The 25297-nt window shown below is 50.0% G+C and overlaps 1 protein-coding gene and 1 long non-coding RNA gene across 2 annotated transcripts in view; both read left to right on the forward strand.

The window, feature by feature from the left end:
* Positions 1-2011: 2011 nt before the first annotated feature.
* The window catches only part of FAM117A (family with sequence similarity 117 member A), a 43528-nt gene continuing 20242 nt past the window's right edge, over positions 2012-25297 (forward strand). The window contains exon 1 of the mRNA XM_027034036.2: positions 2012-2269. Within this exon, the coding sequence (XP_026889837.2) occupies positions 2074-2269 (196 nt within the window). The 5' untranslated portion in view covers positions 2012-2073. The remainder of the gene's footprint in view (positions 2270-25297) is intronic.
* On the forward strand, positions 10749-12801 carry LOC128313538 (uncharacterized). Its single transcript, XR_008294408.1, has 2 exons — positions 10749-12167; positions 12505-12801. It is a non-coding gene; the product is annotated as an uncharacterized LOC128313538 (long non-coding RNA).

The following is a 25297-nucleotide window of genomic DNA, read 5'->3' on the forward strand; positions in this document are numbered from 1 at the left end:
AACTTCACTGAATCAGAGATGATACCCATCTCACAGGGGTGATAACAAGCATTAAATGAGAGAATGAACACACAGTACTTAACATGTACCTGACATAGAGAAGGAAACTCAGTGAATGTTAGCTGCTACCATTACTGATTTTGTTAATGGAGATGTGGGACAGGGCGGTTCCATAAGATCTGATAAAAATCTGAGCTAGAAATCAAAAGGACTCACCTTTTTGGCCCTTAGTTTCCTTACTCGCTCCCTAATAAAAATTTATGGTTTTCTTCTTCCAGATTGTCATGAGAATGTAAAAAAAAAAAAAAAAAAAAAAGATAAAAAGAATATGAAGACTTGGAACTAATTGCAATTGAGGAATATTATAGGTTGCAAGACACTTTTTAAAACACTGAGTTAAGTTTATAAAGACTCTGATTTTTTTTTATCAGTTCATCAATTTTTGTTCATTTCTATCTGCCTGTGTTAAAGTTGTCTTCCTCATGGAAAAGGATCACAGCGTTTCCCAGCCAATAAAAAAGATTTCAAATGCCAGATCTTGAAGTATACCCTTCAACTCTGCTAGAGTATACTTTTTGCAAAGAAAACCATGCTTCCGGGTGTTCCATTGCCTCAGTTTTTTCTGTGTATGTAAACTGATTTTAGTATTCAACCAACTCTTGAATTTCCACTTTGGGTATTATCTGTTTTCAATACATAATCACAGAATGACCTCTCCTTGCCTTGCAGGATGCTCCCAGATTACCTCCTTTTCTCTGATTAGCTAGTATGGCTTCAGGGAATACCTTCATTTTAACATTAAAGTGGGCAAAAACAGAAATAGAAAGATAAATCTGTAGCAAGCTCAAAAATAGAATTCATAGCTAAATATAAATCTGGAGGGAATTATCCAATTATTTGTGTGGTCCCTCATCGCAGACAATCCAGGGTTCATTGCCTTTTGCTTTTTCCATATATAGAATAAAACAGTTAATAAATACCAAGTGTAATATTTTTTTCTTTTGAAAAGTAATAGTTTTTAATAGTAACTGAAATGCTGTTTCCTTCCCAAATATCCTCATATATATTATAGCATTGATTTTTACAAAAGCATGCATCCTCTTCGGGGACCGTCTCATCTCATTTTGACTTGTAGGTCAGAGAGCATAGAACTGGGAAGACCAGGATTTGCTAATGGAGTCACTGTGCAAATTTGGGCAAGTTTCTCACTTTGTTCCTTCCACTCTGCTGAGTTAGACTTGGAATGGACGGCTCTGAAGGGAAATTCCCGGCTCCTTTTCAGTCTCAATATAATTTACAGGCTAGCAGCTGCTTTTTTTTTTTTTTTGGGGGGGGGGGTTGGACCCACACCAGCTAGGGACTTGGAAACGTGAAGACAAATGTGGGTGTCACATGAGGCACGGTAGCCATTAAGTGCACGAATATAATGCAAATCGCATGCAAATATATGCAAACTTTGTATTAATGTGTAGACTCTTTGGAGCTTGCAAGCAGCACTGCGATCCTATGAGGACTCAAAACTCATATTTTTAGGTTAAATCAAAAGTAATGCTTTTTGAACTTATCGCTTTCTTGGTGCTTGCCGGGCTCATTTGCTGGAAGTTTGACACTCCTCCCTACCCCCCATAATGATTTCACTAGTATTTGATTCCATCTTACACCCGGCCCCGCCCCCGCTTAGCCTGACGTCACGTGACATGTATTTGCATACTACCTGGGACTGGGTGTGACGCTCCCCTTTTCTGCGTCTTCTCATTGGTGGCACTGGAGAACCAGCCCTCTTCCGGACGGACCAATCAGCGGCCCCTCGGGCAGAGGGAAGCGGGAGGGGGTGGGATGAGGGTGGGGTCTAGGGTTGGATCGCTAGGCATATCGACCAATCATCCTCTAGAAAGGGAAGAACAAGCCGCGAATTGGTTGGGAGGAGGGGTCTGGGGATATGCGGGCCAATGAGAGCTCTGGGCTGAGGGGGCCGGTCTCCGCCCCGCAGGGCAGATAAGCAGCCGCAGCGGGGGTTGGGGGGCTGTGTGGGGCTCGCTGTGGGGCCGAGGCAGGCAGGCTGTCGGGCGGGCGATGGCGGGGGCCTCAGCGGGCGGCAGAGGCGGAGGTCCCTGGGGGCCGGGGCGCGGAGGGGCCGGGGGGCTCCGGCGGGGTTGCTCTCCCCCAGCCCCCGTCGGCTCCCCCCGGGCTGGGCTGCAGCCGCTCAGGGCCACGGTCCCCTTCCAGCTGCAGCAGCCGCACCAGCGCCGGGACGGGGGTGGCCGCGCAGGTGAGCCGGGCCTGGAGCGGGTACCGGGGGGAGGAGTCGTTGGGGGAGGGGGGGCGCGTGACGGGGGGGGAGGGGTGTGGGGAGAAGCGTGAGGGGGAAGTGGACGGGGGCGAGGGGAGAGAAAGGGGGTCGCGCAAAGTCTGCGAGGGCGGCGAGAGCGAGGAGCGGTGAACGCTGGGGTCCACCGCTGGGACAGAGTGTGCGGGGAGTCGGGGCCGGGAGGTGAGGGGAGGGACATGGCAGACGGAGGCTGGCTTTGGGGGCGTAACCGAAAAGTGGGCAGAGGTGTCGTGTGGGGGTGAGTGGAAGACGCAGGGGTGGCAGCGAGGTGTGAGGAAGGAATGAGTGGCGCGTGAAGGGGGCGCCCTGTGCAGGCTGGCGCTGGAGCGAGGAGCCGGTAGGCGCTGGACGTCTGCACCGGGAGGGGGAGGGGCATGGAGGAGAGCCCCGTGGAGCCATGTGTTACTTCTCCAACTTGAGTTTGGCCCCGGCATCCCGCTCCACAGCTCTGGAGTTCCTTTCCCCAGCCCTTCACGTGCACTTCCCTTTATGCCACCTCCCGGAGCTGGTTTCATCGGAGTCGTTGGAATAAGTTAGTTTAACGGCGTTCACTACGGTACAAACGCTCCGCTCCGATTTCCCTACATTCCTCTTGGTGTGGCCCACAAGTTGTATGCTCCCAGATCATTGACCTGCTTAATATGGCTGTCTCATTCCAAGCATCGTGTGTGTGTATGTGTGTGTGTGTGTGTGTAGAGCCTGGGCAGTTTGCCCCCTGCCATTCCCTCCTACCCCCACCAAGGCTGTTTTTGTCCCAGGCATTGCCAGCCAACGTGGCAGTGGGGTGAGGGCTACAGTCAAGTACAGTGTGGCAAATACCCCCATTTTCTGAACAGCACTGAGACGGTGTCTTAAGAGCAGCTTGGTGTGGTGGGTGTGGGGAAGCTAGGGAGGAGCAAGATTAACCTTGCTTTCACACTCAAAGCTGTGATGGATCCCCCACAAAGGCAGGCAGTTAGGAATGGGGAAAGGAACCCACTTACATGAGGAGGTTGGCAATAAGTGGAAAGTGAGGCTTGCACTTGATTCACACCAGATGTGAAAAAGATCACTGCACACTTCCAAAGCCTCAGAGTCTACCAAACGTACAGAAGTCATGGTCTCTGCCGTCTAATGGTTAATGACATTCTCTACACCAGAGTTTCTTGAGCTTTTTGTGATTACTAAGCCTCATTGCCACACTCCCCCCACCCCCTGAAATTATAGTTGCTTTTCTACAGTGCCTTTCTAGATAGGAACGGGATTAAGAGGGTCTCTGAAGTTGAAAGTCCAAGTCTCTTTGGATGGGCAGTGTGAATGTTAACACTGCATCTTGGAACACAGAAAACTTGGGCAAATCTGGCAGCAAGATGGTGACCAATTAGTAAAAAGTATGCCTAGAATCTGGTAGCGTAGAGCAGGGCAATGCCCAAACTCATGCCTATCTTGAGCCATAAAGCAAACCACAAGATTACAAACCTGTTGGTTTTGTTTGGACTTCCCTGGAGTCCAGGGAAGTTAGTAGAACAGCAAGCACCAGAGCCTTAGTCACTTTTAGTAGAAATCCACAGAAAGCCTGCCTATGCAGGAGCTGGAAATCTGGTAGCGATCGTATTTTAAGAGCGGTTATTTTGTGTCTACCACAGAACTAACACTGAAGGCAGAAGCACTGGTGGATGCTGTGGAAAGAAGAGTGTAGGTTTGGATACCCGGGTTCTTTACATGGCCTCTTTTTATAAGGCCACGGGCCCTAAGATCCTGGTAAAAACCATAGGAAGCTAGAGTTCTGCGTAACTTTTTGCGTGGTTTAGGGCGCGTTGAGTGGCTTCTTGTGTATGGGTTTGGGCTGATGGGTAAATTCTGCACCTGTTCGTACCCCAGAGGCATTCATGAGGCAATTATCTGGTATCTAGTGGGATTATGTATAGATTTTCAGCGAGGCAGGACAGAGGAAAGGTAGAAGGAAGGAGTGGTCTGGGCCTGTGGACTTCTTTGTGAGTAGACGTTAAGGGAAACGTGTATGGCCTTTGGTTTAGGAGCACGTTAGGTCTTCTACATGTTAACTTTACCGTCTATGTGCATTCAGATTGTTTCCATATCTTGCACTTGAGAAGTGGCAGAAATGGTTTCCTCTAGGCCAGTAGGGTATGTGTGATAGGAGGAAACGCCTTGCATTCATGAACCCTTAAGAGAATCCTCCTGGCTTTGGGTGCCAGAATTCCTGCGTTTACGACCCGGGCTCTGCCATTTACTAGCAGAAGGTGCCATCAGTGTTTGCCGCTGCTGATCGTCACCCTTCCCTCCACCTAGCCAAGGTGAGAGCAGTGTTGGCCAAAACCCATCGCCTTTCAGGCTTCAAAGAGCAAACCTATATTGGTCTGAAACCAGTACCGCAGGTTTCAGAATTTCAGGGCCTCCTCCTGCGCTTGTATTCCCTCATCTTTTAAAATGAGCTTTCTAAACAGGGCTCTGGAACCCAACTGTTGAAAACGGGCACGTGAGCTGGGACTGGGTTTCCGGGATAATCAGGTGTCATCACTGTTTGTTTCCCACCTCGAGGTGACGTAGCGTTCAGGGCTGTGCAGTTATCTCTCTCCCACACACCCTGTTGTGTTCCTGATGAGATATGTTAGACCTCGTAACACAGGGTGACGATGTAAAGAACGGATTTACCTTCTGTGGCCATTCATCCATAAGGAATGTCTTCATAAAGTGAGGAACGGCTTCCTTCTTTTCTGAGCCTGGGCTAGCGGCGCGGAAGGCAAAAGAAAGCCCAGAGGAAAATGAAGGTCAACTCTAAGAAAGCTAAGATCAACCAGTGGGGAATAGCAACCCAAGATACATTTCTTACGGCATTTCCCCCTCTAATTAAATTCTCGTTTGCTTCTCATGTCAACTGGAGGCTGCTAACTTTTATGTTCTTCCAGGACCACTGATGGACCAAACGGGACTAGGAGGTGAACTGTTCTGGGTTTCAGTCTTCCCTATCCTGCTTAGTGTCTCTGTCTTCATATCTCTAGAATGAAGATAATGTTTAATCCAGCTTTGCAAATTCTTCTCTAGCGGAGAAGAATTACTGGGGCCAGCTAGGTGCTGGGGGAGCCAAGTGTCGCCTGTGTACCTCCTGTGCCCATCAGAACCTTCTTCAACCAAGGGTTGGCAATTATGGCCTGCAGCCAAATCCAGGCCTCTGCCTGTTTTTGTAAATAAAGTTTTATTGGAACACAGCCATGCTCCTTTCTTTAGTGTTGTCTGTGGCTGCTTTTGCACCATGGTGACAGAGTTGACTAGTTGTGATCGAGACCATAACGCTCACAAAGCTTAAAATATTTACTATCATAGCACTTTGTAGGAAAAGTTGGGATACCTTTGTCTTAGACGATGTTCCTTACCATTATTTCTATATAAAGATCAATTTCAATACATGTAGCGTATACTTTTGTCAGAAAATTCTAAGAGGGTAAAGAAAGGTAACAAGCCTATATTCCCACTCATTTTACGCGAAAAGAAAAGGCGGGGGGGGGGGGTCATCTGCCTCTAGTCAGTTCTCAGTCTTTGTGGGAGATCAGCACGCGTGAATGGAGGCTCTCTACCCTCCACTGCCCACCTGCCCCACCGCCGTCTTCAGGTGGCATGTGTTCAGTGGACATAAACTAATTTGGATTTACATAAAAGCTTGACTGTTAGGCAAATGTGTACCCCCTCCCTTCGTACCCCCTCGGAAACAACTGCAGTGAACGCATTTCAACTCCATTGGAAATTACTTTAGGTTTATCTCCTGTTTGGGATTTTTCTCCACAACTTTTCTCTTTCTGAACAGACCTCTGACAGCCGGCGGTAGTCATGGCCGCCCTAAAATGCTGGCTTCCCCACGGGGACGTAGGATGGGTTTACTTCAAATGTCCACTTGGTTCTCCTGGATGGCCGTTTCAGTGAATATAAGGCCGCATTGTTGTTAGCAATGCTATCGGTAATTATTAAACTCCTTTCCTTGAAGTCCTTTGGAAACTTAGTCCTTGGGGGATGGGTGTTTAGATAGGTCTGGAACCACATAAAGGAGGTCCCTTATTAGGGACCTTGAGAGACAGCCCTCATCAATTCCTGGTCCTTCTGGACCCTGGTACCAGAAGCAATCCCAATTCTTCTATGCCAAGGAGCCACCTTGCTATAATGAAGCCTGGGGGTGCACTTAAAATCCTTCAAGAGCTCCAGCTGTTCTTGAAAACTCTGGGATGGAGGCAGCTTCTGTCTGGGAAGCGTTAAACACTGCTTAGCCTGATGCTGCTTACTTGCTTTTGACAGCTTTGCCCACACCAGGCACACGGTCAGCAAAACGCACTGCTGGAAGTCTCTCTTAAATGATATCACTGGTGACGGCATCCTTGAAATTTGGGGGCCACGGTTGCCTCACTGCTTTATCCCTCTGGTACGCAAAGGAGTGTGGGTCAAAGTGCTCTTTGGTGTTTTGGATCGTGAAGGATTCTGCATATGGGAAGTTCCCCACTCACGTAACGTAGAGCTAGGATACTTTAAACCATCTGAGGTCAGTGGAGGAGGGGTGAGAACAAAAGTGGGGTGTGGTGGTAAGAGGACATGATTCTCTCTGGTTCCAAGTGCAGCCAGATCTCCAGAAAATTTGGGGTGGGATCGGAAAACTTCCAGTTGCGGTGGCCACATGAGTTTTGCCAAAGTGGTTGGGGGGGGGCTTTAATAGCAGAGAACACTTTACCCGTATTTTTGGCTATGTTATATCGAACGGTGTCATGGGCACCATGGCCACGCTCTTCCTTGATCTTACTCTTTTTCTCATGAAAGTGTAATTAACATACAGCGTTATATTAGTTTCAGCTGTACAAGATGGTTCAACCATTCTATACATCACTCAGTGTATTCCCTGGTCTTAATGGAAGTGTTAGAAATCAGGCGCCCTCGGGGCTCCTGGCTGGCTCAGTTGGTGGAGCGCGTGACTCTTGATCTCTGGGTTGTGAAATCGAGCCCCACGTTGGGTGTAGAGATTACTTTTTAAAAAAGGAAAACAAAGCGAGCATCCTCCTCTGGGTTTTTACGCTTCTCACATAGAGCCTTTGTGCTATAAGGATTCACACTTCAAAGTGTGATATGTTGTGGGGGCAGGTCTGCTGTTTCAATCTGGCTGACACAATCCCATTTATCAAGTGCTGTTTGACACCTGCTCAAATGCTTTCCTAGTCATACCTGGGCTTACCCTTATTCTACAGGCAGTTTGGAGCCCTCTCAAGGGGCTGCAAGGGGAAAACCTGTGTCTCCTTCCCAATCTAGAGAGAAGGTGGGTACCTACCAGCACGTTGGTTGAGTGAGAGTGGACAATCCCTTCTTGGGTTGTTAGTAAGTTTTACCCCACTTTGAGGTGGATAGAACAGGAGCCGGGAGGAGTGGAAGCCGCCAAAAGATGAGTGGGAGACTTGGGCCACTTTTCCCCCTGCCTGAGTTGAATCTTCACAGAGGGCTCCATTATTTGGTTTGCAGGGTTATGAATTAACCAAACACGAGCCGCATCTATTCACATTGTTAGGTCAAAACCAAATCCTGATCTCTGAGAGAAAAGAGTTTTGGATTATATTTGAAGTTATAAATTATCCGTGCTCCAATTCCTCTCCAGCGGTGAGGAGCTTGTGAAGGGCTCGTTGTTCTTGGGAACAGCTGTATGGAGGGAGTTTCTCTACCGCCGGCTGCCCGCACTCAGGCCTCCAGCTCACGGTCCCCACCAAACCTCCTGGTTTTGAAACCTCTTCCCGGCGCTTTGCTTTCTCTCCTCCACACCTCTTCCTCAGGGTCACTACAAAGCTGCGTGCTCAACTCGGAGTCTTTTAAATGTTTGTCCTCAGGCCCGAATGAGCCTCGGTTCACTTTCACTGTGTCAGAAGGCTACAGCCAATCAAGGGTGCATTTAACGAACTGAGAAGAATGCTATCAAAGTGTTTCATGATAGGGAATCTTTTAGCTCCAGCCCTTGAGGAACCTGGAACTGAAGTCTGGGCTCTGTGCAGACAGATACTTACCCTGCCCTGCTCACGAGCCCTAGATGGAGTGCCTTGAGCTCAGCATTGCCTGCGCATGAACAATTGTTACTTCCAGCTCCCTAATAAAAAGGGTGGGAGGCTGGGGGAGGCCTGGGAAGATTCCTCTGGGGGCTTTGGTTGATCTGAAGCAGCAGGCCTGTGATCAGGGGCAGTGGAATCTTCTGTGTGGTTGCCCGAATGTGGCTTCTTAGAGAATGGGCAGTATTTGGCAGGGCAGAGTTATAAGTTTGGGGTGCCTCTTCTCGGGCCCTGAACTCCCTATCTTGCAAATGGAGGGTGGCTTTTGGAGGTGGAGGGAACTATGTTAATCAGCGCAGGCCCAGTCTACCCCCAGCTCTGTTACCTGAATCCCCTGTCATCTGATCCTAAATGAAAACATGCACGAGAGCCTTGTGGTCTCACCTCCTTAAGAGGCAAAGGTACGATTAACCATAAGACTCCAAGAGCAAATTACTAACACATCCACAAGTGAATAAAGTACAAAGCCAGGCAGGAGGAGGCATAGAATAAAGGAATATTTAGTGTTAGGTAGGGTCAATTAGAGAATTACTGGGATATTTCTAGTAAGTTTTTTTTTTTTTTAATTGGCCAATGTGTTATTCTCCCTAAGGTTGAATTAAGTGTCTACTCTCCTCTCTTCCCTTCCCTTTCAAAAGTGGCATTGGTGTGGCCCTGTCTGGTCAGCTGTGTCTCTTCACTTGCTCAGATCTCTTTAGGCCCTTCAGCCTGTGCTGCAAATTGTGTGCCTGCCTTTTTAAAAGGTAGGCACCTCATGTTTCAAGTTCAAGTGCAATGGAACTCACCCTGCAGCTTGAACAGATTTGAGTGTTTTTGCAGAGGGAGGGCCAGGGCAGATGGGGAGTGTCGTATTCAATAAATACTTGTTGGATTGAGTTGCTGGAAAGGCAGCAGGGGTGGGGAGAGTGAGCCACACTTCCCCCAGGCTCATTTGAAATGGTTTTTCCCACTTCTGGTCCCCACACACTGTGCCCCCTTTATAATACCTCTCTGCAGCTACTTCCAAGGCAACCCCCCCCCCCCCACCTCCCCGAAGTGTTAGTGTTCTCTCTCTCTTTAAATCACTGGTCTCCTATTCATCCTGGTCATTGGGCTTGAAGCCCAGCTGGTGGCAAAGACGTGGCATTTCCATGGATGTCATTGCTAGGCCTGTAGGTTCCCTTCCCTTCGTACTTAAAGCCAGAGGGTGAGCTTGGGCAGTTAGTTACCAGGTCGATCCATGAAAACAGCCAACGTTTAGGATTTTGTTATGATTCCGTGAAAAAAAAAAAAAAGCCAGACTACCTGGCTTTATTTAGGCTTAGAAGTGGCTACGGGTGACAGGCCAAGGAAACCAAGATGAATACTGGGTACCCTTTCATTCCAAGTGGATTTACACCACATTCCTAGTAGTGTTATAATGTATAGCGAAGGGAAGCGGAAAAACAAAGTGTGAATCGCTGGCCTTTCTAGGCTAGGGAGCAGAACTGGCTGTGGGCCCGGGGTGGGGGTGGGGCGGGGTTCAGGCTTCCCCTAGAGGTGTGATCAGGCTGGGAGTCCCCCTCTCCCAAGCCAGACACCATCCTGCTTCTCCTGTGCCCCCCAGGCCCCCAGCAAGCGGGGAAATGCTCGAAAGAGATGCCCGTCATCCTTCTCCGAGCCCTGGACACATGCACCGTCATCCATGGAGACTGTTCCTCTGCCTTTCAAGTTGCCAACCATGGGCCCGGCGGCTTAGTCAAAATGGTTTTATGCACCTGCCCAGCTGGGGGGTGGGGGCGGGTAACTTTGGACAGAGTAAGATTGTGATTGAGAGGAAGGAGAGACAGCTTCTGTTACCTCGACCTCCCTTCTCCTCCTCCCTACCCCACACACTACTGCCTTCCCTTGAAGAGTTTTCTGTGCTCGGTGCGTGTTTGATCACCCACACGGCTTGGAGAGAACGGGCACCCATAACACGTGTGCTCCCTGCCCCACACCTGCGAGCTGGCTGTAAACCTGCCACGCGGCCTCTGTCTGGGGATTGTCTTTGTAACTCATACCCATCAGATATGACAGACCAACTGGGGTTGAGGGTGGAGCTCGATGCCCTTTGGCGAGACGGAGGGGATGCAACCAGAGAGCTTTCTCACGGGATTACGCAGTCCGGATTTAGAGATTGTGAAGAAGGCGGTATGAGCCGCGCACCCGTGTGGCGTGTGCACCTCTCACTGCCGAGAGCAGCATCTGGGCTCTTTCTCACTGGAACCGCGGGCCTGGGTGGTTCTGTGTTCACAGGAGAAGACGAAAGCAGCTCCTTCACACGGAAAGCAAAGTCGGTGAATCCCAACAAGTTTTTGTCTTGTTCAGGGAAGTTGAGCGTATAAGTAGCGCTAGCCTTTTTTTTTTTTTTCTTTTCAGCCCTGTAGGTGCAGGTGGCATTTACTTGTTTTCGCAGATAAGTCACCGAGGCCCAGAAAGGAAGTGACTTGCCCCAGACCACGTGACTAATAAAGCCCTGTTGCTCCTGATCTCAGGGCTCTTCCCACATCTGTGTGGAGAACCCATTGTGAATTTCCTCCCAGGTTGGCACCCTCTGCTGCCTGCCCCGCCCACGCCCAGCCTTTGTTTCCCTTCTGCGTGTATGCCTGGAGCCCAGGAGTGGAAATCCGTTCGTTCGGTTGACCCAAAGAGAATTGGAAAGGAAAAGGGATGGCAAAGAGGCTTGTTCGTTCCTTGGGCACCCCATAAGCGCCTGTCCGTTTGGTGTGGCCCATTGGGAAGTGGTGGTTAGTGTATTCAACGTGTGATAGGATAGTGGCACCATTTCCGCGCGGAATGCGAAGCTAACCAGGGACAGATAGACCCAGGAGGCAGGCAGGGTTTTCCTGCCTTTGTGGGGTCACAGTCCTGGAGAGCTTGGGGCCATGTCAGGGGGAGACCCCTAAGATAGAGCCTATGGGAAAGGGCGTCTTTCTTATATGTGACTGCTTGGAACCCCACAGAGCACCTGGAAATAAGTGCGGGTGGTGCATTCCTTTGGTGGGGAGTAGGGGCGGGTGGCATGGTACCATGATGACAGCTTAGTCTTCCTTACAGGGAGGGAACCCCTGGTGCAAACCACCCTCCTCCCCGCCACGCTCTATTTGAGTGCGTCTCCCCCTCCTAGCTTCAGGTTACGTGGGAGTAGAGTCACTGTGACGTGGTAGTGCCTTGATGAGACCAGCGTGCGCGCAGTCAAGGGGAATATTGGGGACTGGAACTCAGGAGAAAGCTCCATCATCTAGGGGCTTGGTGTCACGGAAAACTGCCTGGCCTGCTTCACAGAGGTCACCTGGCCTCTCCCGAGAGGGTGACGGGCAGCTCTTCCCTCCTGACCTCTCTCACGAAGCTAGATTTTGTGTAGAGTTCTTGAATGTTCTGATAGCCGTATGCTGACCTGCAGTGCTTCTCAACTTCACAAGGGAGAATCCCATTATGACAAATATTATTGAAAACAATTCTGTATAATAAAACTATTTCCATGGTTCATATACCTGCCTTGTTGTTGTTTTTTTGTGGGTTTTGTTGTTTAAAGAAACGAGTAACCGACTATTTTCTGTATCAGGTACTCTTTCTTGTCCCTGTCCATATATGAGTTCATCCCTAAGCCAGGGCACTTGAGCCCTAGCTGTTTGCATTGGAGGCAGGGAGAAGGGAGAGGAGCAGTGGACCCACCACCAAGTAGCAAGGGCCCCCTGGCTTCCATTTCATCTCGGACCTTCCACCCTCTGGTACGTCCTTGTTTTCAAACAGAACACCACCCAAAGACCCAACAAAGGACGGTATGTGTGTTTATCTGAATGTGAGTGTGTGTCTGGAGCGTGAGTGACCACGTAGGTGTCGAGTAAGTGTGTGCATGTGAAAAAGTGCACGTGACAGAAAGCGAATGGCAAAAGCAGGTGGGGCCAGGGTCTGACAGAAGGTGAATCTGGGTAAAGGTTATGTGGGGGTCCCATATGCTGCTCGTGTGCTGGCATCTGTGAGCTTGAGATTATTTCCAAATAAAAAGTTTAAAACATGAGTACATGCTTGACTGGTGCGACTGGACCAGGAGTTCTGTAGAATATATGCTCTCTTTCCTCCATCTTTATAACATCTCTTATTCTCCCCATTTAACAGACAGCAAAACTGAAGCCCAGAGAAGTAAAGTGACCACGTAGCGCACGGGGGCGAGGCAGGATTGGGGTCCACGTATTGACCACTGTAGTAGGCCACCCCTCAGGAGACTAGACCGCGGCTTGTCCTTACTCCCTGAGCGGGATAAGGGGGCCGTCAGAGTCCAAGAACGATCGGGTGCCTGCCGTGGCGTGCCTGAGCCCCATCCGTGCCCCACGCTGACCCAGCCCCGGGGGTCAGCCGCACTGCAGCTGTCTGCCGAAGTGCACTGAGTCCGCTCATGATGTCCAGGTACCTCCTCGGGGAAAACTGGTTCCTTCTTCTAAGAAACACTCTTAACTCTGCTCTTCAGTCAGCTCTCCATTTCTCAAAGTGCAGGAGATCGGAAGCCTGTCTTGCGCCAGAGCCGTGGAGTGATTCTATTTTGAGTTTTTACGTCCGCGATCGGAGGGTGAGAGCAGTCGGGTTTGGTATAGAAAGCAACGCCAGAGAGTACGGGCCTGGGCCAGAGCGCTTTCTCGACTGAGCACCAGGCGGCCGGTGGACCCTCAGGAGCCTGGGGGGGGGGACATTTATGCAGTTCGGTGCGGCGTGTCTTCCCAAGTGCCCAGGAGTTACAACTTCGTACACAAAGGGAGGGCTCGCTCTCAGTCATCGAAAACCTACTAACCACAGGACCCGCAGAGGGTACATCTGACCATCCCGCTGAGCCAGCAGAGGGAGAAGCTCAGACGCTGTCATTTGTTTCCTGGCCCCTTTGCTCGAACCCCAAACCACATGGTTTACAGCTCTCTGCGCTCCTTGAACCCCTTGAATTATTCCTGACAGTGTTGCTTAACTGATATTCCCCCGCCCCCCCCCAGCTTCCAGAATTGGGGTAAGCGAGTGAGTCTTCTTCTACTTCTTAACACAGAGAGTACAGTTTTGGCAAAAATTTAGTTTTAGCACGTGTCCTTTATCTGCAGGGCCTTCCTGTGGCCACCCTAGAGCCATGAGACTGGTTAAGTGGGACACCAAAGGATTTTTTTTCCCCGTGGGCTCCAGCCAGTTATGTGAAATAAACCCATGAACATTTGCTGTATTATTACCCCAGCGCCTGTGGACTCAGATTGCTTGCCTTAAGGTGGGCATCAAGTTATAAGGGCTATCCCCGCTATTCTCCGATTCTTCTCGGCTCTGTCCTACCCCTAAAAAAGTGCCAGGTGGATGACACCCAGGGTCAGAACAAGATGCAGGAGGATGGGGGAAGACCGCCCCCTAATTCCTGTTGGGTCGTGTGCAGCTTAGCCGTGTAAAGGGGGCCAAAAGCTGTCTACTTAGACGGGATAGCGGCAAAGGAGCCTTGTTGTTCCAGTTGTTTTTTTTTTTTTAAGTATTTATTTATTTATTTGTGTATTTAGCGAGAACGGGGTGGGGGAGGGGCAGAGGGGAACAGAGAATCTGAAGTGGGTTCTGCGCCGACAGCATAGAGCCCGATGCGGGGCTCGAACTCACGAACCTGGAGATCATGACCTGAGCCGAGGTCAGACACTTAATGGACTGAGCCCCCCGGGCACCTCTCAGTTCCAGTTCTCAGAGGTACAGATAGGACGTCTTGGTAATTGACCTCCCAAACTGTTTCTCTGGATCAAATTTTCCTTTGCTTCAGGCGGCTAAACCTTTTCTTCGCCTGACTTATAAAAGAAGATACCAGTACTATTTAACAGCCCTTGATTTAAGAGCAGGCACAAAGCCCGTCGCGTACGGGGAAGGTGGCATAACTTACCCCCCAGTGACATGTATTGCCCCGTCCACCTCTGTCTGTGCAAGCACGTGTAGAGAGGTGACCTGGCAAGCGTCCTTCTGCTCTGAAGTCATCAGTGGTCTTGGGCATACACTGATGGTAGGAAAAAATCATCATACCTTTCGACGCTGTTTCTGGAGGGTCCATCGAATCTTGCTTTTCAGACTAGGTTTACCCAGGAGGCACTGCATAACCTTTGAGCCTCCCATCTGAACAACCGGAGAGATCAGGGCAGCATTGCAGGGGCTGTCCTGGAATGTTGCCCAGCACGCTTTGGGGTTTTTCCACCGGTAGGGCAACAGCCTGGGAGTTTGCCTGGGATTTGAGGTTAGGCTAGGTCAGTTCCAGAATGTCCGAGGCCGGGTGGAGAACCGCTCGGTGGGATGGATGTAGCAGTCTCTTGGGTATCTCCTCTTTGCAGCCGGGGGACGCAGTAGGACTGGCGGAAGGAGATGGTTGTAACCAGAGAAGATTTTGCACAAGTGGGACAGCATGGTCCATGCAGCTTTGCAAGGCTGCGAGGGCTGAGCAGAGGGACCCTAACAGGGTTTTAGACCCTGAAGGCAAAGCAAATCCTGTGACCCTGTGACCGTAACTTCCTGGTCCTGAATAATTGAGCAATTGCTCCTTAAAGCCCCCCCTCCCCACCACCCCTCAACCCTGAGCAAAATGAACCTGAGTCAGTGTTAAGAGCAGAGAGCCCGACAGGTTCCAACCTAGTGAGGTGTAGCCAGCAAGCAAATGTGCCCTCTGAGCTCTGATGTCTGCTCGCCTGGTCATGTGACCAGACCTTCTGCCTGTGGCTAGCTGCAGGTAAACTGAGCACTGTTTATATGTTCCAGCTTGGTCTGAGGCCCACAGCACAGCTGTCTTGATCAGCCACATCTCCCTTTGAATCTGTGAACTTGTGCCCCGCCCCTGCCCCTTAACTTACCTTACCTTGCCCCAGATGATAGCGTGGGCTCTGAACTTTCCATTTAGCTGAATTGGTCACCGGCCATCTTTTATTTACTCTTTAATAGTTGGGGAATTCTAGAACTAGAGGAGGCTCAGACTCCTCTGCTGTCACTCCCTGCCTTCTGGGGTGACTCCTGAGACATCCGGGGGCATACAGTTATCTCTCCCCAGAGCTGCTTGGGGGCAGTCCTCCTCATCTAATTATGATGAGCCAGGAGGTTCTTCCTTGTATCCAGCTAGACTCTCTCCTATTCTAACTAAAGTCTGTTTGCTTTCCTTTGCTTTTGCACCCATGCCGAGGACTGGTGAATTCTAAGGCCTTAGAAGCTACCTTTCCTTTAGCCACTTTTCCCTATGTTTCCAAGATCTCACTGGTTTCTCCATTCCTGTGACAGAGCTAATTGTGGCAAATGGATGCCCAGGGGTAACTTAGCTGGGCATCGCTGAGGTTATATCCACTTCCGATTGTGTCTCTGGACCTGGAGGAGCCCCTTCAGTCTGCCCATGGTCTTGGTCTTGCTCCTGGGATGACGTGACCTTTCTTAATTTAACGTTACCTCCTTCATTGGGTATCTTTATTCTACCTCGTACTGATTTACATCTTTCAATTCTTGCCTCAGATGAAGCCTCATTCGCTGTTTCGTTTCTTCCCTTTCCCCAAATTAGAAGTCCAGAGCAGTGACCCAATTGAATTTGACTACAACCTGCCAAGATTGAAATGTTAAAGGGTTTAGATCCTTGCTGAGGAGGGGACGGAATTTCCGTCTTCCCAAATCAAGCCAGTTCTTTTTTTTCCCCCCACAACTTTTATTTCGGAGAATTTCAAACCTACAGAAAAATTGTAAGCACCACGCACACCCGTTTATCTTTCATCTAGAGGCACTGATAACTTTTTGCTACAATTGTCAAATCTCTCTTCTCTCCTTCTGTGTATTAGGTATGTGTGTGTCTAGACTTACGTGTGCATCCGTATGTGTGTTTTGTTTGTTTTTTGTGAACTGTTTGGAAATTACGTATATCGTGACACTTCACCCTTAACCTCAGTGGCGGCTCCTGAGAATAAGGCCATTCTTCTACAGTATCATTGATATCTCTGCGGGAGAGAGAGAGAGAGAAAGAGAGAATGAGAATATCCCAAGCATCCCAAGCAGGCTCCATGCTGAGCATCGAGCATTGAGCCCAATGCGGGGCTCAATCTCACGACCCTGGGATCATGATCTAAGCCAAAATCAAAAGTCAGGTGCTTAACCAACTGAGCCATTCAGCTACCCCCAAAATAAAAATTAAAAAAATTCTTTTGGGTTTTGGAATCCTCAGCGGGGAGTGGGGGGAGGCAACAAAACAGGGTCAATCAAATTCCGTCGAAGACTAGGTATTTTGCGTGAGTTGGGCTGATATTAAATTGAATAATAGTTGCTTACACAGATATTGCTGTCCGGCAGTTTGCTTGAGATCAGGGAGAAGGCAGGCTGGATGGAACTAAAACTAAGTCCTAGTTTGTTCACAAAGCAGACATTATTTTGACGACTTGGAGTTCTTATTTCTTTTCTTTCTTTCACCCACTTTGCATTCTCCTCACCAGAAAAGGAATCTCTTCATTTTTTAAATTGTCTTTTTCTTCTCCTGGGCCCCGCCCAAGATGCCCAGCGGGTAAAACAGTGTTCCTGAGACCCAGGTATGATCACCCTGGTTCCTAGCGAGGGAAAGGACTAGAACTCTTCTAACCCGTGGAAGCCGTTCCTCAATGAAAGCAGCCAGCCAGTCAGAGACTGGAGCCGGACAGTGGAGGACGGGGGTGGGAATTATACCCTCAAAAGTCTTCTCCTGGGTTAAAAAGATCCGCATCTCCATTGCCTGCGGGGCCCCGGAGAAATCAGTTCGCCTCTTTACACGAGGGTGTGTCACAGGCCCCCCACCTGTAACACACCGGAAACTCTGCCTCCTGTTCTGTAGGTGAGTTCACGAGAGTATGGGGTGCACACGTTCAGAGCGGGAATCGCTGAGTTTCAGTCACAGGTGTCCCCTCGTAGGATTTGTTGTGGACGAACCTTCTCAGTCTCTGATGCTGCCTTTCCCTCAGTTTATCTTACAAGGCTACCTGGGAGCTGACTGGATGTTGTGATTCCTTCTTGACTTGATGGGAATCAGATTGTTGCGAGAAGTGAAAATACGGAGGGGTTTGTGCCCGTCCTGCGAGTTTATAGGCCGCCCAGAGATTCCTCACTCCCAAATAACCGTGGGTGGGGATTTTTTTTGTTTGTAAGAGAGAGCTAGGCTATGTGCTATTTATGCTACGCGTGCAAAGTCCAAGTAGATCCCAAAGGAAAGCGTGATCCAATCACTAACTGCTAGTATTTTGTTTTAAGGATGTTGAAATCCTGCAGAACTCTTCAGAGAATTCAGATAAAAGGTGAAAAGTTCACACCACTTCCTTTTCTTCTAACTGCAGGTTCTTGAGAATCGAATAACTGAGTAACTGCTGTCTACTCTTTTTGTACGCGCACACACACACACGCGCGCATACACGCCCACTTGAGATCACCCTTTTCCTCCTTGCTGCTACAAAGAGTCAGCCTCTTCCTTATTTTTTCCCCCCACAGTGACATCTCTAGATGGGTTGCTCCTGGCCCTTCTCTCCCGCTTCCCATAGATGTGGTCTGTGTGCTGGGAAGTCAGACACGGCCAGAAATGCCCTCACTTGTGCTGCACACTTAACCATGGACTTAGGAATTCACTGAGGGTCTGGCTGAGTGGTTTCTTATGCATATACAAATATCATCGCTCTTTTCTGTTTAGGTAAGCCTTCGCGGTAAGGGAAATGTGATGTTACTCTTGTTTCCTTCTTTCTTTTTAGAATCTGGTTTCTGTAGCTTCTCCATGTCGTGGTTGAAAATGAGCTCTTTGCTCGGCGCCGAAAGAAGCTTTGTTTAAAGCCCCAGGTTTGATTTTCCCAGCTGGGATGGTTGGGGTCTCCTTGGGCTTTCCAAGGAGGGCTTCTAACTCTTGTACAGTCATGTTGGGGATTTCAGTTTGACCACAACTTCCCTCCAAAACCCACATGTCCCTGAGTTAAGCAAGCAGTTCGGCAGCACTGGACTATACAGGTTGCTCCGAAGATCTGTCTGCAGTGTTTAATCCCAACACACGTACTGAAATGGAACAAGAATCCTTATAAAGCTTCTGGAAGGAACTTCCCCTACCGACTGCCAATCTGTTCCTGGGGAAGTGTTTAGAAATTCTGATTCCCTGTTTCACTTTGCTCCTCTCCAGATTCACATCCCCCCCCCTCCCCCAACAAAAGGGCCGCATCACAGCCTGGAGGGGGGGCGGGACGGGGCAGGGCCTGCTCCCTTGATGGCCAGCTTTATGTCCCCGGCCTCAGCTTCCCAGACTGCCCCGCCCTGCCAGCTCCTCTTTCTGAAGGAAGATGCCTGCCGGCAAGAAGCAGATTGTAGAAAAACACGTATGCTCTGATCTCATTTTTATTAAAAAGACAGATGCATACACGCGTGCGTGGCGAGAGCTCAGGAAGGGTTGTGTACAGGTGGCGATCTCCCGAGTGGGGACACGCATAGTTGTTATTTTTCAGTTCCTGCTCACCTGCATTTTCGTATTTCCTCCAATGCAGGTACAGCTTCTGTTACAGTATGTGATCTCTCTTTAAGAGAGGAGGCGAGAAGGCTAGTGCTGGTAATGCTCCAAAGCCCAGCAACGTGAGAAAGTGACTCCCCGCTCACTGGTGAGGCCAGCTGGTTGTTGAGTTTTGGCCACGTGTGCGACCTCGCTGGCTATCTTTCTCCCTTTTGTAGTCCTTCTGGGGTATTTTGGGACCACTAGGTCTCACGTTAACAGAGGATGAGGGAGAGGAGCCTTGTCTTACTTCCCAAGCTTCTCCTGCGTTGCTTCAAAGGTAGCAACATGAGTGAAGTCACCCCTGCCCAGATGCCCGGCTGGGACCCTCTGGTCAGCGGCTGGTTTCTCCGTGCAAGCTGCCAAACCTCCACCCCACGCTCTATCTCTGGCCACGTTGAGAAAGACAGCCACAAAAGCCTCACTTCCTGCATCATCTGCTGCCTTCCTCCTTCCCCTGACCCCCTCTTGCCCTTCTTCTAAGCGCTGTCATCCTTCTTTGGGTTCCTGGGGTGGAGGGGGGGGTGCTGGTGTGGTCAGGCCTGAGCTGATCTCCAGCCAGGGGATAGGAGGGAACAGCAGAGACAGTGTCCTCCTTCATCCTTGTCCCCGTGCCCTCTTCCCATATCACTGGTGCTTATAGACTGGCGTGTCGTGGGCACTCTGGAGGAGTCCGCCGGTCTGTGGTGGTGCGCCAGGCCCCTCTTGGCCACTCTCCGTCCCGCGTCCTGTCTGCTCTTTGCTTTCCGCCCCCTGGACCCTCCCCCCAACGCACAGACACCTGACCGCTGGCCCTGTCCACTCGGAGCCCCTGTCCCCGAAGCCATACAAATGCAGCAGTTGGGAAAACGAACCAAGTGGCGCTGGAAGATAGCACCTGAGGCTTCTTATCTCCGGCGTGCGCTGTTGTGTTTTGTTTTTTCCATTTGCCGTTGCCCAAGAACCCAAGCCTCCGCTGCTGCTCAGCTGCATGGTGAAATGGCCTGGCCCCGTGCCAGGGTGCTTCGCCAGGTGGTTGGGCTGTGGAGGCTGCTACATGCGATGGGCCGATAATACCCCACAGCGCTGTAAACAGGACACTCCACCCTCCCGCAGGCACCCAGCTGGTGCCCGTCCCCCCCCTCCGCCACCCCCCCCCCCCAAGGCCTGCTGCTTTGTCACGGGCCCGTCGTGATACGGGCGTTGCTTCTCAGCTAGGGGAGCCGATTGTCCTGTTTCCCTCCCCCCACCACCGGCTTCCCAAATCTGAGAGGGGTACTTTCCAGAAATGAAACCAGTTCATCTACCAACCGCAAGCAACCGTCGCGACCTCTCAGTGCTGCTGCTTTAGCTGTACTCCCACAGTGGCCTCGCAGACCCCAGTCCCCAGATCTTTCCGGTATGTCCGTGAGGGCTCAGCCCCGTTTCGACGACGCTCTCACTCGGGGGACTTCTCAGGGGACGGTCCCACCTGAGCTAGGTCTCCGTGGGCAGCACAGCTTCTCCAAGCGGCTGTGTGTCCCTCTCCATTTATTCAGGGTGGTGCCCATACTGGCTTAGACTGGCATTAATAAAGCAGAGGCTTTGACACTGGAGTAGTGCACGTTCCCAAGGGATAACGTGGCTAGAGCTCGTTCTCTTCCTAGGCTCCTTCCCCTCCCCCTCCCCCCCCACCGCCACCTTCTGTCCTGAAGAATCATGGAAGAGGAAGGGATTAAGTGACGTTAACTGGTTCAACCTGATCTGTCTGGTGAAGACTTTAAAGCAATTTTGCCTCTCATCTTCTGCTCTTTAGAGCATCCCTAGGAGGGAACGTAGGCTGGGCTCGGGCTCCTGTTTGCCAGATGGGAGAGCAGGCGCAGTGAGATGGGGTGGCAGTGGCTGCAGTCACATCACGAGGTGGGTAGAGCCTTGGTCCCAACTAACTGGCTCCCTCACATCAGAGCTGCTTCTGGATCTGCGGGGCCCACGTTGCTCCAGACTGTCGCCCCCTTGAGGGTGACACAATACATGTCACTGTCTGATTCTAGCTTTGGATGGTGTTCCATTTAGTGGCGGGGGCGGGGGCGGGGGGTGGGGAGAACTTGACACCTTGGTTTTGCCCTTTATTGGTTTTGGTGCCCCAGATTAGCAGGTGCTCCCCAAACCATTTAGGGTTTTGAAGTAAGTGGTAAATTTTCTTTTTCTATCAAAATCTAATTTTCCACAAAGTGCCCTCCTCCCCTTCTTTCCGAGCTTGAAGGGAACGTGGCATTTTCTTCTCTCCAGAGGTATTGGGACATGCCAAGGTATTGGGGGTCAGGGAGGGGAAGTGGGGCCTTGCTGAGGTCTCTGAGACAGAAGGGGAGTCTGTCACCTTGTGGCTGGTAGGAGCTGTGCCAGCACTAGGATGTGGTCACTGTCGAAATATGGCTGAGGCCCTGTTGTCTTTGGAGGAAGAGAAACTGAGGCAAGGCCTCCAGTTTGACTTTGATGCAATGAGATCCTTGCAAGTCTGGCAGAGAGGCGGGCGTCAGAGGCTGCTGGTTCTGGATTGGGGTGCTTCCTGTCCATTCCTATCCCTGTCCCACTCCTTGTTTTCTTTTTTCTTTCTTTCTTTCTTTCTTTCTTTCTTTCTCTTTCTTTCTTTCTTTCTTTCTTTCTTTCTTTCTTTCTTTCTTTCTTTTCGGTATTGTTATTTTTATGTACTTGGAGGAGTAAATCAGGACCCATGATGCCCTCAGAGTCTTTATGAATAACTTTTGGTGCCAAAAAGCATGTAGAGTTGACCAAAGTGGGTGGTTGGATTCTCACAGCAAACTCCAGGATTCTGGGTCCCCCCTCGCCCTGGGAGTCCTGGGAGGACAGTCCCATCCCTCATAGTTGTCCTTGAGGTTAGACTCCTACCAGAGCTCATGAGTGGGGTGGGATATGAGGGGTAATGCATACGGATACCAAATGGGTGTGGTTTAAAAAATTTTTTTTTATGTTTATTTATTTTTGAGAGAGAGGGAGAGACAGAGTGTGAGCAGGGGAGGGGCAGAGAGAGAGGGAGACACAGAATCCGAGGCAGGCTCCGGGCTCTGAGCTGTCAGCACAGAGCCCTACATGGGGCTCGAACTCACGAACTGCGAGATCATGACCTGAGCCGAAGTCAGATGCTCAGCTGACTGAGCCACCCAGGCACCCCCAAATGGATGTGGTTTAAATGGTCCCTAGGAGATCATAGAATCCCAAGGTCTCAAAGACTTTAAAAAGTAACCCAACCAACCCAGGAAACAGAAAATCAGCCCAGACACCTGGGCAGTGCCTGCCTTCGAAAGGTTTCCTTCCCCAAAAAGGGGCTAAAAGGACAATCCTTCCTGCAGGTGCAACCTCTCAGGATGTTCCTGATGCCGAAGGGCCAGGAGCCTGTGTGGGGTGATTGAGGAGGAAAGAGTCTTGGGTTTAGGTGTTAGGACCACCTCGGACCTTGTGGGTGACCAAGTCTAGCCCGATCCTGGCCCCCTCTGGCCCTTAGTTCCCTTTACAGTCCCCCCAGCCCCTTTCAGGGCTGACAGGGGAGTAAAGACCTGCATTAAAACACCGTGCAGATGGGGTGAAACTCGGAAGTTCTATATAAATACCAGCAAGTCCTCGTGGTCCCCGTAAAGGAAAAATCCCAAAGATGCTTTTGCTGCAGCTTCTGCCGAGGGGCTGGGCGAGGCAGTTCCCAGAGATATCTCCCCCTGGCCGCTTCACCCTCCAACCCCCTGCCCCTGCCCAGGAGCCCTAGCCCTCTTTTGCACAGCGATGAAGCAGCCGTCAGGATCACGGCCTTCTGGCCTTTATGCCAACCTCTTGCTCATCTGCTTCCCACCTGCCTCTCTGTTACTCGGTCACGTCATCCTGTAAACTTGCTTTCTCATCCCCGGGGTCTCATGGGCACTTTCGGCGGACCACAGGGCAGCAATGTGATGTCTGACCTGCCTGCCAGCCTGTGTCAAAACCTCCACAAAATATCTGGACTGCCACCGTTTGGTCTTAAATCCAGGATAGGAAAAAGAGTGGTGGACGGGCTTGTGTGGAAGATGAAGCTGGGGCTGGAACCCAGCATGCCTGTCGCTGCCTCACTGGGTATAACAAGGCTCAGGGAGAAGAAGAGAGAGGTCGGGCCTTCCTGAGCCCGGGAGAGGAAGAGACAGGCAGGCCTGGGGGCTTTATTCATGGGGAGCGGGTTGAGCATGGATGCACAGACTTTGAATCCGTGGTATAATTAGAGGAGGCGTCCCCTTGTAGTAACCTGTTTTGATTTTACACGGAGACTTAGGTACTGCCCAACCACCAGGCTTATGTCCTAGGCGTTGTGTGGGGTACAAAGATAAGTTAGGGACAGTCCTTGGCTGCAGGTTGTTTATTATCTAGGAGTTAAAATACTCGTAATCCAAGAGAGAGGATGCTAAGTACTAGAAGGGCACAGAGTGCTGGGGAAAATCAGAAAATCCCGAGATACTCCTTCCAGGAAATCCAGAAGGCTTCGTGGAGGTGGAGTGGTTAGGCTGGCCCTGATTCATGGGGCAGATTTCCACCCTGGGCACGTGGGCAAAACCTCAGAGGAGGGAAGGCTCCGGACATGGGTGGGAAATGGTGCGTAGTATGGCTCGTCCAGGACGTAGAAACTTTTGGAGAGAAGGGACGTGCGCAGGAAAGGTAAGGGCTTGGGACCAGAACCTGAGAACATGAGGCCTTTGGCTACCACCTTTGAAAACGAACCTTTGAAGAGTTTTGACAGAAATGTTAAGATCATTTAAAAGGATAGCTTGTAGGTCAATATGTATTATTTGGAGAAGTGTTTATGGTATCAGGTGAAAACGTATTGGGAAACAACATGTAAAAAATGATCCCATTTTTAAATTTTATGTGTTTTGACATTGTTTTATTTTTTAATTTTTTTTTATAGTTTATTTATTTTGAGAGAGAGAGAGAGAGAGGAGGAGGGACAGGTAGCGAGAGGGAGAGAGAGAATCCCAAGCACACTCTGCCCTGTCAGCACAGAGCCCGAGGCAGGGCTTGGACGCACGAACTGGGAGATTATGACCTGAGCTGAAATCAACAGCCAGACGCTCAACCAACTAAGCCACCCAGGCGCCCCAAGATTTTTTCACTTTTTAAGTAATCTCTACACCCAACATGGGGCTTAACCTCACTACTCTGAGATCAAGAGTCACATGTTCCACTGATCTGGGCCAGCTAGGTGCCCCCTATTTTGTATTTGTATTTTATTTATGTATTTAAATTGGTTTTATTCATTTATTTTGAGAGAGAAAGAGCACAAGTGGGGGAGGAATAGAGAGACAGGGAGAGAGAGAGAATCCCAAGCAGGCTACCCACTGTCAGCACAGGACCCAGTGTGGGGGGTCGAACTTAGACTGTGAGATCATAACCTGAGCTGAAATCAAGAGTCAGGCGCTTTACGGACGGAGCCACCCAGGCGCGCTCCCCGCCCCTCCCCCCCAGCCCATTTTTTATTTTAAAGCACACACACACACAGCAATAAGGCTGACATGGTTATATCTATCATGGTATTACCTGTGATTCTCTTTGGATGCTGAGGTTCGAGGTTTTTCTTTTTGATTGTCTATTTCCCGACTTTCCCACAATTCACTTACTACGTTTGCAACATGTCATTTCTCGTGTGTTTTTTTAAATTTTTTTTTAATGTTTATTTATTTTTGAGACAGAGAGAGACAGAGCATGAACGGGGGAGGGTCAGAGAGAGAGGGAGACACAGAATCGGAAACAGGCTCCAGGCTCCGAGCTGTCAGCACAGAGCCCGACGCGGGGCTCGAACTCACGGACCGTGAGATCATGACCTGAGCCAAAGTCAGACGCTTAACCGACTGAGCCACCCAGGCGCCCCATTTCTCGTGGGTTTTAAGTGAGCGCATATGAGAGCTGAGGGAGAGGACTCAGAAATATGTCAGGGATTAAATAAAAACAGACTGAAAGTTATCCGCGTTGTAACATTTGTGATACGCGAGTCGCGAGCAGGGAGACCCCTCAAATGTCCAATAATATGGGAGTGGCTAAGCAAACTACCTTTTACCAACCTGGTGGAACATATGTAGTCATTGAAAGCGATAAATATGTAGATTGTCGATACTTGGAGATGCGTATGTGAAATGGGTAGAGCAAAGCAGAACACAATGTGCGTTTCATATTGATTACAACTCTGTCAAAATGTGTGTAAATGTGTAAATGGATCTGGATAACATACATGGTGTTAGTTTCTCTTTTTTTTTTTTTTTTCTTTTTTAACGTTTACGAGCCACCCAGGCGCCCCTCACTCAGCATAATGTTTCAAAGTTTCATCGTGTGGTAGCATGTATCGCAATTTCGTTTCTTTTTGGGACTAGTAATCCATTGCGTGCACACCCCACGTTTTCTTTATCCAGTTCATCTGTTGATGGGCATTTGGTGGCTTCCAAC

This window comes from Acinonyx jubatus, chromosome E1 (genome assembly GCF_027475565.1).
Source record: "Acinonyx jubatus isolate Ajub_Pintada_27869175 chromosome E1, VMU_Ajub_asm_v1.0, whole genome shotgun sequence".
Classification (NCBI taxonomy): domain Eukaryota; kingdom Metazoa; phylum Chordata; class Mammalia; order Carnivora; family Felidae; genus Acinonyx; species Acinonyx jubatus.